Here is a 14619-nt window from a genome sequence, read left to right as displayed (position 1 = left end):
TATGTGAATCCTGGAAAGAGAGAAAGGCACAAATCAGCTGTTTCTTGGGACAGGGAAGGGATGCCTTACCTGAGGTTTCTGTAGAAAGGAGCAACCTATGCGCCATTAATATTCAAGGAAATGGGACTAGTGTACATTCTGTAAGTAAACAAATCACACTAAGAAAATCCATGACTCTAACAGATTCCTCCTCCAAATAGGCAACTGAACTGACCTACAGGCACCTATATGTTCCACCAGTTTGCAGAGGGGCAACAATACATATATCATAAAGTGCACTCTGATGAAAACTTATCCATTTGCATGGTTTGCAAAGAAAGCAAAGGCTGTCATTTTCCTGAAGACCCTTTGACTACGGTTAGTTAAGAAGCTACAGAAAAAGAGAGGAAACTGCTTCCTGTATTCAGAAATTGGCAGTTAAACATCACAGAAGACAACCCAAAGTATCTTTCTACATAACTGAACAGCTTCTGCGGTGCTCTTGCCCATTTTTTGTGTGTTGTCGCATTTGATTTCATGTTCTTTGGATTCATCAGCTTTTTTGCATACATTTAAGATTTGTAAGTGGGGTGGGACCTTATTTAGTAAGGTATTTATAACCCTTGATCTGTTTTTAATGTAATTTTTATCAAAAATAGCAACCATTTGCCATTAGCAGGTATACATTATACTTTTGTGATGCATTTTCTGTGGAACAGGGAAGAGGAGGAGAAGAATGCTGACAGTGTTCTGTAATTTAACATATGGATCTCAGTTCATCATATACTCTGTCTTGAGTAATTGTCAAGTGTCAAAATAGTCCATACAGTAAAGAAGAGTGACTATATATTGTGACAGGGTCGGGCCAGATGGCTACAGAAGAGTAATTTTTTTTTTTTTTCTTTTTTTTTGGGCGGGCAGAGCTCGTCCACTACAAAAGGATCCCCCCACAGCCTAAGGGGGAGATCCACAGGGCCTGGAGAACCAACTAATTACGGGGGACAACTAATGAAAAACAGGGACGGGAGTGCGGTCAAAGGGTCAAACGAAGGGAACCGGACGGGGACACCGAGCAGAGAACCCCGGACAGCGCCCACCGCTCCGCAAAGGCGTCAAGGGAGTCGGTGGACGCCGCCCAGAGGAACTCCGCTCGGAGGCGTGAACGGACAGAGGAGCGGAAATAGGCCCCGCAGTCGCAGGAGACTCCATCGGCCAACCTCCTCACCCTGGTTTTATAGATGGCCGCTTTAGCCAGGGCCAGGAGGAGGTTGACCAGGAGGTCCCGCGACTTAGTGGGGCCACGGACAGGGAGTGCGTAGATGAGAAGGTGAGGAGAAAAGTGCAACCAAAACCGTAACAAAAGATTGGTGAGGAGCCGGAATAGGGGCTGCAACCTGGCGCACTCCAGATAGACGTGCGCCAGGGTTTCCCTCACGCCGCAAAAGGGGCAGGTGTCCGGGATCGGGGTGAACCGCGCCAAATACACGCCCGTGCTCACGGCCCCGTGAAGGAGCCGCCAACTGATATCCCCGGCAGGCCTCGGCACTAAGGTGGAATAGAGGCTGGCCCACCGGGGCTCCTCACCCTCTAGAGGTGGCAGAAGGTCAGCTACAGGAGAGTAATAGAAGGCAGATATATTAGCCACAGGTTAAGTAGGTCCCTTTTCCCTGGGTAAGGTAAAAGGGAAGGTTCCAGAACAATCAGGAACCTTCTGCAGACAATTAAGACAGGCTGATTAGAACACCTGCAGCCAATCAAGAAGCTGCTAGAATCAGTTAAGGCAGGCTAATCAGGGCACCTGGTTTAAAAAGGAGCTCACTTCAGTTTGTGGTGCGCGTGTAAGGAGCTGAGAGTGAGAACGCATACTGTTGGAGAACTGAGGAGTACAAGCATTATCAGACACCAGGAGGAAGGTCCTATGGTGAGGATAAAGAAGGTTTTGGGAGGAGGCCATGGGGAAGTAGCCCAGGGAATTGTAGCTGTCGCACAGCTGTTACAGGAGGCACTCTAGACAGCTGCATTCCACAGAGCCCTGGGCTGGAACCCGGAGTAGAGGGCGGGCCTGGGTTCCCTCCAACCTCCCAACTCCAACTCAGACACAGGAGGAGTTGACCTGGACTGTGGGTTCAGAAAAACGGCCAAGCTGAGGGCTGCCATGAAGCTCCAAGGCGAGCAAATCCGCAAATAAGCGCAAGATCCACCAAGGTAGAGCAGGAACTTTGTCACAATATACTTGTTAGAGCTGTTTTGTTTGAACCAAGGTACTTGCCAATTAAGACACAGACAGAGCTGAGTAACCTGCTTGTTTATGCAGCTTCTAAATTGCTTGTTGCTTTGCCATACTCTACAACTCTGCTACTAGGGATTTTGATACATACAGATATCCTCTAGTGATTAGGCATGAAAGATGCACAATCACATAATGTACATTACAGTCCTTCCCCCTTATTGAGTTGTTACCCCCTCCCCCAACATGTCTAACCTAACATTATAATTTTCCTAAGGAGGTCATAATTTAGCACCAGACAGAATGAGAGGATTATTCTGTCTCTGTACCATTCATTAGCCTTAACTATTTCAACTACAGAATTAAGTCATTCAGGTGGTTTTCTTTGGTATTGTCAGGGTTTGGAGTAGACACTTGAACAGATGCTTCAGATGACAATTCAAGTTCTGATTCCTCTGTGCTAGAAGTCAAAGGAACTACAGTATCCTGAACTTCAGAATTTGGGTCAGCCAAACCAGGTACAGATGGCGTTGAAACACTTGATTTGGGGGGCAAATCCCAAATCTGCTTGATATGACAATGTCATATCACAGCAGGTATCACTGCAACAGCATAAGATTAAGGTCCTTTCTGAGCTTAAATAGTAGCAAGAACCTACTTGTGGTCACCTCTAATCTCAAACAAGAGCACATTGTCCCATCCATAACTAACTGAAGAGCATCCATGGTCCTTTGCTTGTTTGGTTTGCTTGTTGTTTTTTATTTCCCCTTGCAGATCATGTATTCACAAATTCAGGCAAGACTGGAGGTTGCAGCTGAGGAACAAATTTGAGGGCACATGGTTTGTTGTTGTATGTGCAGCGTTCTAATATGACGGCAAGAAATCTGCAAGTTTGGCCTGTAATTAATTGGTTGTTCTGTTGCAGCTCACAAAGCTTGTTTCATGGTTTGAATAAAGTATTCTGCTAAGCCATTTGTTACAGGATGGTATGGTTTATGATGTAATGTGTTTGATGTTATATGCTTGTCAGTGGTCCACAATTTGTTTCAGCAAATTTACAACTTGTCTTTGAAGTCCCATGTGAGCAAAAAAGGCTTCATAGAACTTGTGTTACTTGCAAAAGTCATGGATGACATGCAGAAAACTTTTTGGAATATCAGTCCACTACTATTAGAAAACTGGTACCCAAGAACAGACACTCGACATATCCTCTAGCCAATGTCTTCATCTTCACTGCGCCAACATGCCTGTATGCAACTCCTCTCGTACTCTTGCGTGTAGTTTCAGAGGAATGATAGCATGAAGTCCCCACATCAGATGACCTTCAGCAACTGTGATTTCTTTCCTCTGCTGGAAGAATGACGTTAAGCTCTCTACTGGTTCTGTCTTCCAGCCTTTATGCACCTCCTCTAAGGTAATGGTCTTTCCTTGTTTCAATATCACCTGAGTAATAGGAAGTATACCAATTACTGTGCTACATTGAACATTTCAACAATTGTACATTCATCTTGTCACATGAAGCTTGTATCCAACACTGGTAGTCATGATAACCCATCAGCATTACAACATTGAGCTGTTCCCTTAAATTTGACATCCTTATTATGGGCCGCAAAGAATAAAGACTACCCATGAACCCAAGTAGCAGCCATTTCCAGAATGCCCCTTTTGAAGACAAAAATAGACAACAAGGATTTAGGATTTGTCATAAGTATAAGCTTCATGACAGGTAATGTCCACATTTCTTAATTCCCTAGACCAGACTCAAATCTTCATGGTCTATCTGGGCATAGTTGCATTCTACTGGATTTAGGGATCTGGAAGCAAAAGCAATAGCTCATTTCAGACCATCAGGCATCACATAGGACATAGCTGCTCCAATTCTATAGACTGATAAGTCGCATGCCAAAGAGATGTCTAGATTTGGGTTGTAGTGAGTTTACACTTCCTCGGATATAACTAGTTGCTTTGTCTTCTGGAAATCCTTTTCACATTGCTTAGTTCATTTCCAGCATTTCCCTTTCTGAAGCAACTGATTCAGCGTGTATGACACTGTTGCCGGATTTGACAAGAATTTATACTAATAGTTAACGAATCTGAGGAATGAATGAACGAACTTGTGACATCTTCACGGCGAGATGCCTTCATAACAGCTTCCACTTTTTGTAGTGACTTATGCGGTCCTTTAGCATCCATGATGTGTTCACAGTATGTAACTGCTTCCCTGAAGAACTCACCTTTATCACAGTTCATGTGTAATCCATATTCTTCCAACTTCCTGGAAAAAAATTGTGCCGATTCTTCAAATTATCCTCATCAGTGGACCTGGTGACAATGTAATCTAACACCTACAGCTTGGTATTCCTTTGAGTACCTGGTCTATCAGCTCCTGAGTGCTCAATGTCCCTCAGAAACACTAGCACAGCTCTAGATAGAATCTCTTCCATCTGCTGTTGTGTGTTAGCACTCTGACGGACTTGAAGAGCCTCAATGGATAACCAATCCAATCAAATGATCTTCAATCAACTTCATCCAAACAATCCTGGTCCTCCCATTTTTATGACAGAGGTCCAAGTCGTGGCCCTGACCATTGTATTGAACATTTACGGCATGTATTCCTAATGAGGTGATTTTTCTCTCCTGTGTTCTCAGCATAATGCTGGTCTTTTCCAATTAGCTGTTTCTGAAGGTTTCCAGGAATTCTTGTGTGTGGAATCACTGACGTAGATGAACACCTCCAGCTCCATGTTAAGAGATTTTTCATAGGTGTCACTCAAATGGCTTCTTTGCCTTTGTCCTGCATGCCAGCCACTTCCAGGCATGCGGTCCTTAACTTGGTGAGTCACCCTCACTGCTATCAACTTCTGCTTACAAAACACGCACCTTGTGGTGTGTTTCTGGTCACTTCTTGTGACTTGCTATTTTGTTCTTTGTGGTAGACCTGTAGACCTCTTGGATGTGCCCCTTTTCGCCACAGCAACAGCAGTGCTCATGTCGGAAATGGTAGTCAGTTGCACTGTGTCCACCCTTGCTCAGCAATATCCATTTTCCCTATGACTGTCTTGTCTCTTCACGTTGGACTGTAATGTAATTTGTCTGTAGCAAGTTCACTTGTACTCATTGATTGAAACTCATGTGATACTTGGATGGCAGCCTCCATAGATGTAGCTATCTCCATAGCCCTCGAGTGCAACAGTGGTCATTGTCAAGAGAGACAAGGCATCATGTCTTGCCACCCATGTAATTCAGCAACACAGGCACTTCTCATCTGGCATATCACAGAGCACAAAATCCTGTTCCAGCCACTTAATGTACCTATAGGCCATTTTTCCACTGTGCTGCCAACATGTCCCTTTTGGGACCCCATTACGTCTCAGACTGCAAAACTATATTTTCTACTATCTGCTGCTAAACCAACTCTTCCTCTAAATCTTTCTGAGGCTGTTGAGGGTGCCTCACATGCCTTGTCTAGCTATAGGAATATTGCATGCTCCCTTCTTTCCCTCACTAAGGTTTGCTGCTCCACTGCTAAGAATTGTGATACGTACAGATGCTCTCTAGTGGGTATGCATAGAAGATGCACAACTACATTGCATACATTACAATACCCATTAATATGGAATAAGTGGGTGACGTTCCCATCACAATCAATAAGCATAGCACTTGTTTGTTCAAAGGTTGAATTGGGCTCCATGTCTTAATACTCTCCTTGGTTTCTAGTACAACTAACAAAACAGTGTTTGCTGTGAACATCAAGAGACTATTGTAACTCCCCTTTCCCTCCCAGGTTACTTGGGAGCAGGCAGCACTCACCTGTATGCCAGGGTGCCTGATCTTGTCAATAGTAAAGGAGATCCTGGGCATACCAGTGGTGATGCTCAACAAATGGGAATCCCCTATCCACCCCTTTGCCGCAGTTCTTTTACTTAAGAAAATTAATCTTGGCAGTGCCTCCACCTGGATGGGCCCCCCCCCCCCCACACACACACACGCGCCCCTTGGAAACCTCCAGGAACAAACCTGAGCTAATCTATTCAATGGGTTTAACCCAAAAGTACCAATTATAAAATCTATACAAACAATATATTCTTAGATTAGAGTTAACATACCTTAATTTAACTCAGAACAACAATAAGATTGAGATTAATTAAAATGTTACAACCACTTCAATAACTCAGCAAATCAATTTACAATAGTAAATAAAACTTAAATCAACTTACATCTACAGCATCTCCTGCTACCCCATCTCTGTATGCACACCTCTTAATTTTAGAGTTCTAGACCCTTGCTTGCATGGACATGCTTGAAGATCCTGAAATTGGGGACAGCCCTCAGTCAGAGTCATTATAACTCAAGGTAATTAACTCTGCATTCTGGTTAAACAATAAGACCTCTCCTCAGTGACAATGAAACCCCTTAAAGTCCCTTCATTATTCCCATTCCCCTGAAAGCATTTTCCCAAACAAAAACAGTCGTGGTTACTCACACCGCTTTCACTGTATTCCAACCTCAGTCAAATCTGATCACAGCAACAGTCTTTGCTCTGGCTCTGATGAAGCCCAGCAATAGCCTCCTTGGCCCCCTGCTTGCTTGAAGCCCCAGCAGTTTCTCAACAGCAGCTATTGGCTGTCTAGCAGCAACTTGTGGCTTGGAGAGAACTCCACAAAGTGCTCTCCCATTGCCTGATCAGAGCACCAGTAACACAGCCTCAGCTCCTGAGTCAAAGCAGGGTACTGCAGTCCCGCTTGGACACAAGACTCCCTGCCACATAGTAGCTACTCCCTTTCCTTTTTTAGGTTTTGTTTTGTTTTGTTTTTAAAACCCCCACAAAATGGAACACACCAAATGTTGCCTCTGCATCCAAAACAAGGTTCTCCCCTGCCCTCCCCCAAGACTTCATGGGAGCTTTAGTCTCCAAGACTGGATCAGAACATTCAGCATTACCAGAACACCCCCAGTCAAGTTCAAAAGCCCTCTAATTAGGGATACCTATGCTAGTAAAGCAGCATCATTCACAAAGGTGTTATCAATTGCATCAGATTTCCTGACAGCATGAATAAACTACTTAAACTCAGGATTGGTTTATGATGTACAAAATCAAACACTTTGAAATGTGAATTGGAGAGGTTCTGATTGAGCTCCAGAGCATGCCACATTACACTTGTTAGAATTAAACTGGGTTGGGAGGATGACCAATTAGTAAGTCCTTGATGCAATAATAATTATTTTATTTAATAAAATAATAAGTCCTTGATGCAAAAATAATTATTTTATTTAATAAACCCTTTTGGGGGGAAATTTAATCCACTAACATATGAAAAATTTAAACTTCCCTAACTCTGCTATATTGAAAAAAAAACTATTCTGAAAATGAAATTAAAAACAATCAAGCAATAATCCAAATTCCCTTTTTAGGATTTACATTAATAAATGTTAAAAAAGGTTTCTGAAAACTAAACAATTTATAGAAATGCTGCCTGAATGAATTGTTTTTGGGAGCAAGATTTTCTTTAAAGAGAAACTCCTACAAAGAATAAATAATTTGTGGCTGAATATACTTATTTCTCCTACTGCACAGGAACATTTCTACACATTTCTTAGCTTTCTACTTTAATACAAAATCTTTATTTTTGAGACACAAGAGCTTTAATAGTGTCCAGACTGAAGTGGAAAATGGTGTCCTGTAGCATAGTGATCTGACATATTGTAGAAAAGAAAATATAAATTAAAAAAAAAAAACAGTCACAGTTTGATTTCCTTAGAAAAATTGTATGTTTCCTTTCCACACTTGAAAGAAGAGCGATTACTTAGTGTGATATTCAGTGTTGAAAATGTAGTTTAATTCCTGTCCCCCTTCCTGTTAAGGACAAAAGAAGCTATTATTTAGAAATAAAATGCAATGTCTGTTTCCTACAATAGGAAAGGAATTCAAAAGTGTTTGTATTGAAAGTGTTGATTGCTATCGATACAAAGTCATAAATTACTAAATCTAAGGAATTATACAGCCATTTTAAAGAAAAGAAACAGCTTGTTGAAATAAATTACTGCACAATTATCTGTAAAATAAATTACTTCCACTCATTTCTCCATCTTGTGTTTTTAACCCATGATTTTCTTCCCTATAGCTAGGGACCCTGTATTTTTTCTGTGTCAGTAAATGTTTTGCAAAGCCTAAAGAGTAACTACAAAAGCAATTGTCTGGAGACATTTTATCATCCTTTGATCAAACTTTTAACTTTAACTACAAGTACATTACACAAAAAGGTGTGTCCACATCTGAAATTGCTCCCTATATATACCCCATCCTGCATTTTAAAAAATTGTGGGGGGAGGAGGAGATAGATATCTGCACTTGAAAAAAACATTTCAAAATATAAAACGAGGGTTACATGAGCATTTTGCATCAAAACATGCTGGGTTTCAAGTTCCAATGAAACACCAAATCTTGAAGTTGACCCTGATTACCCAAAGACCTATCTTCCTCTGATCCCCAACCCAGCTGTCAGTGTTTGTATTTTGCTCTTTTCACAGCAAGAAACCACAAAGTGCAGATTTTTCCAGGTAACTATGTTTACTAAAAAGAAAAGGAGTACTTGTGGCACCTTAGAGACTAACCAACCAACCAACCAACCAACTAAGGTGCCACAAGTACTCCTTTTCTTTTTGGTTAGTCTCTAAGGTGCCACAAGTACTCCTTTTCTTTTTGTGAATACAGACTAACACGGCTGCTACTCTGAAACCTATGTTTACTAAATACACAAGCAAAGAAGGTCTAGCTATAAACATGCTGCTGCTCTGGTTGGTTTCTACCACACAGAACACAATGAGTACCAGTGAAAGGTTTCAAAACTATTTAAAAGGATATATATATATATTTATCTCCATGGGCCTTGTGAATATATTGGTGTTTATCTGGTCTCAGTAACAGACTTAAAGGTGGCAATTTTGCAACAGAAAAGCTTCAAAAACAGACTCCAGTGAGAAACTGCTGAGCTTGAATTAATAGGCAAACTAGATACCATTACCTTGGGTTTGAATAGAGACTGGGAGTGGTTGGGTCATTACACATATTGAATCTATTTCCCCATGTTAAGTATCCTTACACCTTCTTGTCAACTATCTAAATGGGCCATCTTGATTATCACTACAAAAGTTTTTTTCTCCTGCTGATAATAGCTCATCTTAATTAATTAGCCTCTTACAGTTGGTATGGCTACTTCCACCTTTTCATGTTCTCTGTATGTATATATATATATATATATATCTTCTTACTATATGTTCCATTCTATGCATCCGATGAAGTGGGCTGTAGCCCATGAAAGCTTATGCTCAAATAAATTTGTTAGTCTCTAAGGTGCCACAAGTACTCCTGTTCTTTTTGCGAATACAGACAAACACGGCTGCTACTCTGAAACCCACACCAAAGTACCTTATAGCTCAGTGGCTAGAGCACTCACCTGGGAGTAGGGAGAGATCACTTCCAGACCAAGGATTTGAACCTGGGTCTCCCATGTCTCAGAAGAATGACCTAATGACTAGACTAAAGAAGGGGAGTGGGGGACAGCACCACTGCCTCCCCTTATATTGTGAATCTAGACCTTTTAAAAATGATCAGAAACAAAAACCAGGGAGCACAAAAAATATTTTTAGTTCCCATAGGGACTTTTTCAATTCCCAATTTTTTTTTTAATTATGAGATTCAGTTTGACCAAAATCTTTTTTTTTTTATTTTTCCAGAACTCCCACCGAACTGAAAAAATCAGTTATTTTCCCAGCTCTACTAATCTGAACCACCACTCAGAACTTGAGCTCAACTAATCCCCAAAGGCTATGAACATTCAAAACTCTTTTGTTTTCCTTCACTTTTGCTGGTTTAGGCCAGGACTAGAAACAACAATACTAAAATAACGAAAGAAAACTTAGAAGAATCATAGAAGATTAGGGTTGGAAGAGACCTCATGAGGTCATCCAGTCCAAACCTCTGCTCAAAGCAGGACCAACCCCAACTAAATTATCCCAGCCAGGGCTTTGTGAAGCCAGGCCTTAAAAACCTCTAAGGATGGAGATCCCTAGGTAACTCATTCCAGAGCTTCACCACCCTCCTAGTGACATAGTTTTTTTTTCCTAATAGCCAACCTAGACCTCCCCCACTGCAACTTGAGACCATTGCTCCTTGTTCTATCATCTGCCACCACTGAGAACAGCCTCAGGTAGTTGAAAGCTGCTATCAAATCCCGCCTCACTCTTCTTTTCTGCAGACTAAATAAGCCCAGTTCCCTCAGCCTCTCCTTGTAAGTCATGTGGCCCAGCCCCCTAAACATTTTCATTGCCCTCCACTGGACTCACTCCAGTTTGTTCACATCCTTTCCATAGTGGGTGGCCCAAAACTGGATGTAATACTCCAGATGTGGCCTCACCATTGCCGACTAGAGGGGAAATAATCACTTCCCTCGATCTGCTGGCAATTACACCTATGCAGCTCAATATGCCGTTGGCCTTCTTGGCAACAAGGGCACACTGTTAACTCATATCCAGCTTCTCATCTACTATAATCCCCAGGTCCTTTTCTGCAGAACTGCTGCTTAGCCAGTTAGTCCCCAGCCTGTAGAAGTGCATGGGATTCTTCCGTCCTAAGTGCAGGACTGCACTTGAACCTCATCAGATTTCTTTTGGCCCAATTCTCCAATTTGTCTAAGGTCGCTATGGACTCTGTCCCTGCCTTCCTGGGTACCTACCTCTCCCCACAGCTTAGTGTCATCCATGAACTTGCTGAGGGTGAAATCCATCCCATCATTCAGATCATTAATGAAGATGTTGAACAAAAGCAGCCCCAGGACCAGTCCCTGGGGCACTCTGCTTGATACTGGCTGCCAACTAGACATCGAACCATTGATCACTACCTGTTGAGCCTGACGATCTAGCCAGCTTTCTATCCACCTTATAGTCCATTCATCCAATCCATACTTCGTTAACTTGCTGGCAAGAATACTGTGGGAGACCATATCAAAAGCTTTGCTAAAGTCAACGTATATCATGCCCACCACATTTCCCGTATCCACAGAACCAGTTATCTCATCATAGAAGGCAATCAGGTTGGTCAGGAATGACTGGACCTTGGTGAATCCATGTTGACTGTTCCTGATCACCTTTCTCTCCTCCAAGTGTTTTAAAATGGACCTGCTCCATAACTTTTCTGGGGACTGAGGTGAGACTGACCAGTCTGTAGTTCTCCAGATTCTGCTTCTTCCCTTTTTTAAAAGATGGGCGCTATATCTGCCTTTTTTCCAATCATCCAGGACCTCCCCTGATCGCCACGGGTTTTCAGAGATAATGGCCAATGGCTTTGCAATCACATCAGCCAACTCCATCAGCATCCTTGGATGCATTGCCTCCAGCCCCATGGATTTGTGCATGTCCAGCTTTACTGAGGAGTCCTTAACCTGTTCTTTCACCACTGACGGCTGCTCAACTCCTCCCCATACTGTGCTGCCCACTGCAGCAGTCTGGGAGCTGACCTTGTCTGTAAAGACCGAGGCAAAAAAAGCATTGAGTACTTCAGCTTTTTCCACATCATCATCTGTCACTAGCTTGCCTCCCCCATTCAGTAAGGATCCCACACTCTCCTGACTTTCTTCTTGTTGCTAACATACCTGAAGAAACCCTTCTTATTACCCGTCACATCCCTTGCTAGCTGCAACTCCAATTGTGCTTTGGCCTTCCTGATTACACCCCTGTATGCTCGAGCAATATTTTTATACTCCTCCCTTGCCATCTGTCCAAGTTTCCACTTCTTGTGAGCTTCCTTTTTGTGTTTATGCTCCCTTAAGATTTCTCTGTAAGCCAAGCTGGTCGCCTGCCATATTTGCTATTCTTTCTGCACATCAGGATGGTTCCTGCACCCTCAATAAGGCTTCTTTAAAATACAGCGAGCTCTCCTGAACTCCTTTCCCCCTCATATTAGCCTCCCAGGGGATCCTGCCCATCAGTTCCCTGCGGGAGTCAAAGTCTGCTATTCTGAAGTCCAGGGTCCATATTCTGCTGCTCTCCTTTCTTCCTTTTGTCAGGATCCTGAACTTGACCACCACACCCACCTCCTTCTCTTGGTAGTGGTGGTCGTGGAACTCCAATCCCTAGGACAATGCATCCCATGCCTTCCAGTTGATGGGGTCCACCCTAATACCTGTGCAGAGAGCCTGAAAATGGTTTCTTACCTCTATCTGCATTGGGGGTACATAAGTTCTCCTCTCTTCTTCTGGAGGTCACATGCTGCCAATTTTCTTCCCCATTCTTCACTGCCCTCTCCGATTCTTCAGCATGCTGTGCCTGCAGTACCAAACACTGACTTCTATCCAGAAAGACTTCATTTTCTCTGATGCAACACAGGGTTGATACTTGGTCTCTAGCCCTTTAACGTTCTCTTCCAATATGGAGACCAGCTTGTACTTCACACAGATGAAGTCGCTTGTATCATCCTAACTTATTTTTATCCAGACTAAACAGCATATATTAGTGTGAATCTGAGAAGGAAAGGTCCATTCTTATCAACATTCCAGGTCCATCTCAGTCTTATCTTCTCCAGACTAAACAAACCCAATTTTTTCATTCTTCCCTCATAGGTCATGTTTTCTAGACCTTTAATCATTTTTGTTGCTCTTGTCTGGACTTTCTCCAATTTGTCCACAATTTTCCTGCAATGTAGTGCCCAGAACTGTACACACTACTCCAGTTGAGGTTTAATCTGTACAGAGTAGAGGGGAAGAATTACTTCTCCTGTCTCGCTTACAACACTCCTGCTAATACATTCCAGAATGATGTTTGCTTCTTTGGGGGGGAGGGGAGGGCCAACAATTTTACACTGTTGACTCATATTTAGATTGTAATCTACTATGATCTCCATATTCCTTTCTGCAGTACTCCTTCTTACACAGTCAGTTCCTAGGCAACTGATTACTCCTGCCTAACTGAAGCACTTCTCATTTGTCCTTATTGAATTTCATCCTATTTACTTCAGACCATTTCTCCAGTTTGTCCAGATCATTTTGAATTTTAATCCTATTCTCCTAAGTACTTGCAACCCCTCCCACCTTGCTACCATCCACAAACTTTATAAGTGTACTTTGTATGCCATTGTCTAAATCATTGATTAAGTGAACAGAACGGGACCCAGAACTGATCCCTGCAGGATTCCACTTGATATGCCCTTCCAGCTTGACTGTGTTCCACTGATAAGTAGTCTCTGGTAATAGTTTTGCAACCAATTATGCACCCACTTTATAGTAGCTCCATCTAGGATGATACATGCAAGCGAGATATGAAGGAATTTGTAATTAATCCTGATCAATGGGAAACCTTGGCTGGTGCCATTGTCTCCATCAAGGTATCAGTGTCCATGACAGGAGCTGGCTCCTACAGCTTGAAGAGAAAATAGCTCGTAGGAAGCAAGCAGCTCCCAGTTAAGACACATACATTTGCAATAACTGCCAAAGATCATGCAAATCTCAGATTGGACTATTCAGTCATGAGACATTGCAAACCATCTACATCACAGGCTGGAATTCCCATCATCTCTTGCAGACTAAAGGATGCCAAAATGCATCTAGGTTGTATTTCCCTAGTTTGTTTATGAGACGGTCATGCAAGACCAGATCAAAAGCCTTACTAAAGTCAAGATAAACACATCTACCACTTCCCACTATCCACAAGGCTTGTTACCCCATCACAGAAAGTTATTAGGTTGGTTTGACACAATTTGTTCTTGACAAATCCATACTGTTACTTACCACCTTACTAACTTCTAGGTGTTTGTAAATAGTCTGCTTAATTATTGGCTCCAATATCTTTCTGGGTACTGAAATTAAGCTTATTCTTACCTTCCCCTGCTTTTATAATAAATAAGCAATCTTCTCAGACGGTGTAGCATAAGATGGTGTTATTCCTAGTGTGGGTACAGGGACCCCCAGGACACCCGTTTTTCTCCTCCTCGCGAAAGCAAACAATTTAATTTTTTTAATTAGACCTATCTTAGGCAAATGCTAACCCTGAGACTTTTAGTTAAAAAGTGAGAGGCAGTAATATAGCAACACTAATTACATGGGCTGTTAGTTGTTCAGCAGTGTGATGCCTTTCTCCCAGTAGGTGTTCAGTGTGATATGCATTGATAGTATTACTCGTCCTTCCTGACCTGGGGAACAGGATACCAGAAAATCCCCCATTGTGCCCTCTATACCAGTGTAAGCTGCCCCCAAATAGATACATTTGCTGGTCTTCCTGCATATCAGTGCCTCCATCTCTTAGCTCTTCAGTCTCTCTTTCAGATGAAAAGTAGAACTGCCTGTTAAGATCGCCTTTTAAAAAACAGTAAAAATCACTCATTATTTTCAAGCTGTTATCACTGGAAAATACTCCTGAAAGTATAT

The 14619-nt window shown here is 42.3% G+C and overlaps 1 protein-coding gene across 1 annotated transcript in view; it reads right to left on the bottom strand.

The window, feature by feature from the left end:
• Nucleotides 1-4240: 4240 nt before the first annotated feature.
• Nucleotides 4241-14619, bottom strand: part of LOC311520573 (uncharacterized protein) — a gene marked incomplete at both ends in the record, with an annotated part of 76579 nt that continues 66200 nt past the window's right edge. The window contains 2 exons of the mRNA XM_084628129.1: nt 4241-4481; nt 14430-14547. Coding sequence (XP_084484255.1) covers nt 4241-4481; nt 14430-14547 — 359 coding nt within the window. The remainder of the gene's footprint in view (nt 4482-14429; nt 14548-14619) is intronic.

Source organism: Lepidochelys olivacea (assembly GCF_965140295.1).
Source record: "Lepidochelys olivacea isolate rLepOli2 genome assembly, chromosome: 5".
Classification (NCBI taxonomy): Eukaryota; Metazoa; Chordata; order Testudines; family Cheloniidae; genus Lepidochelys; species Lepidochelys olivacea.
The sequence above is the reverse complement of the archived record's forward strand: the minus strand, read 5'-3'. Positions and strand labels throughout refer to the sequence as shown.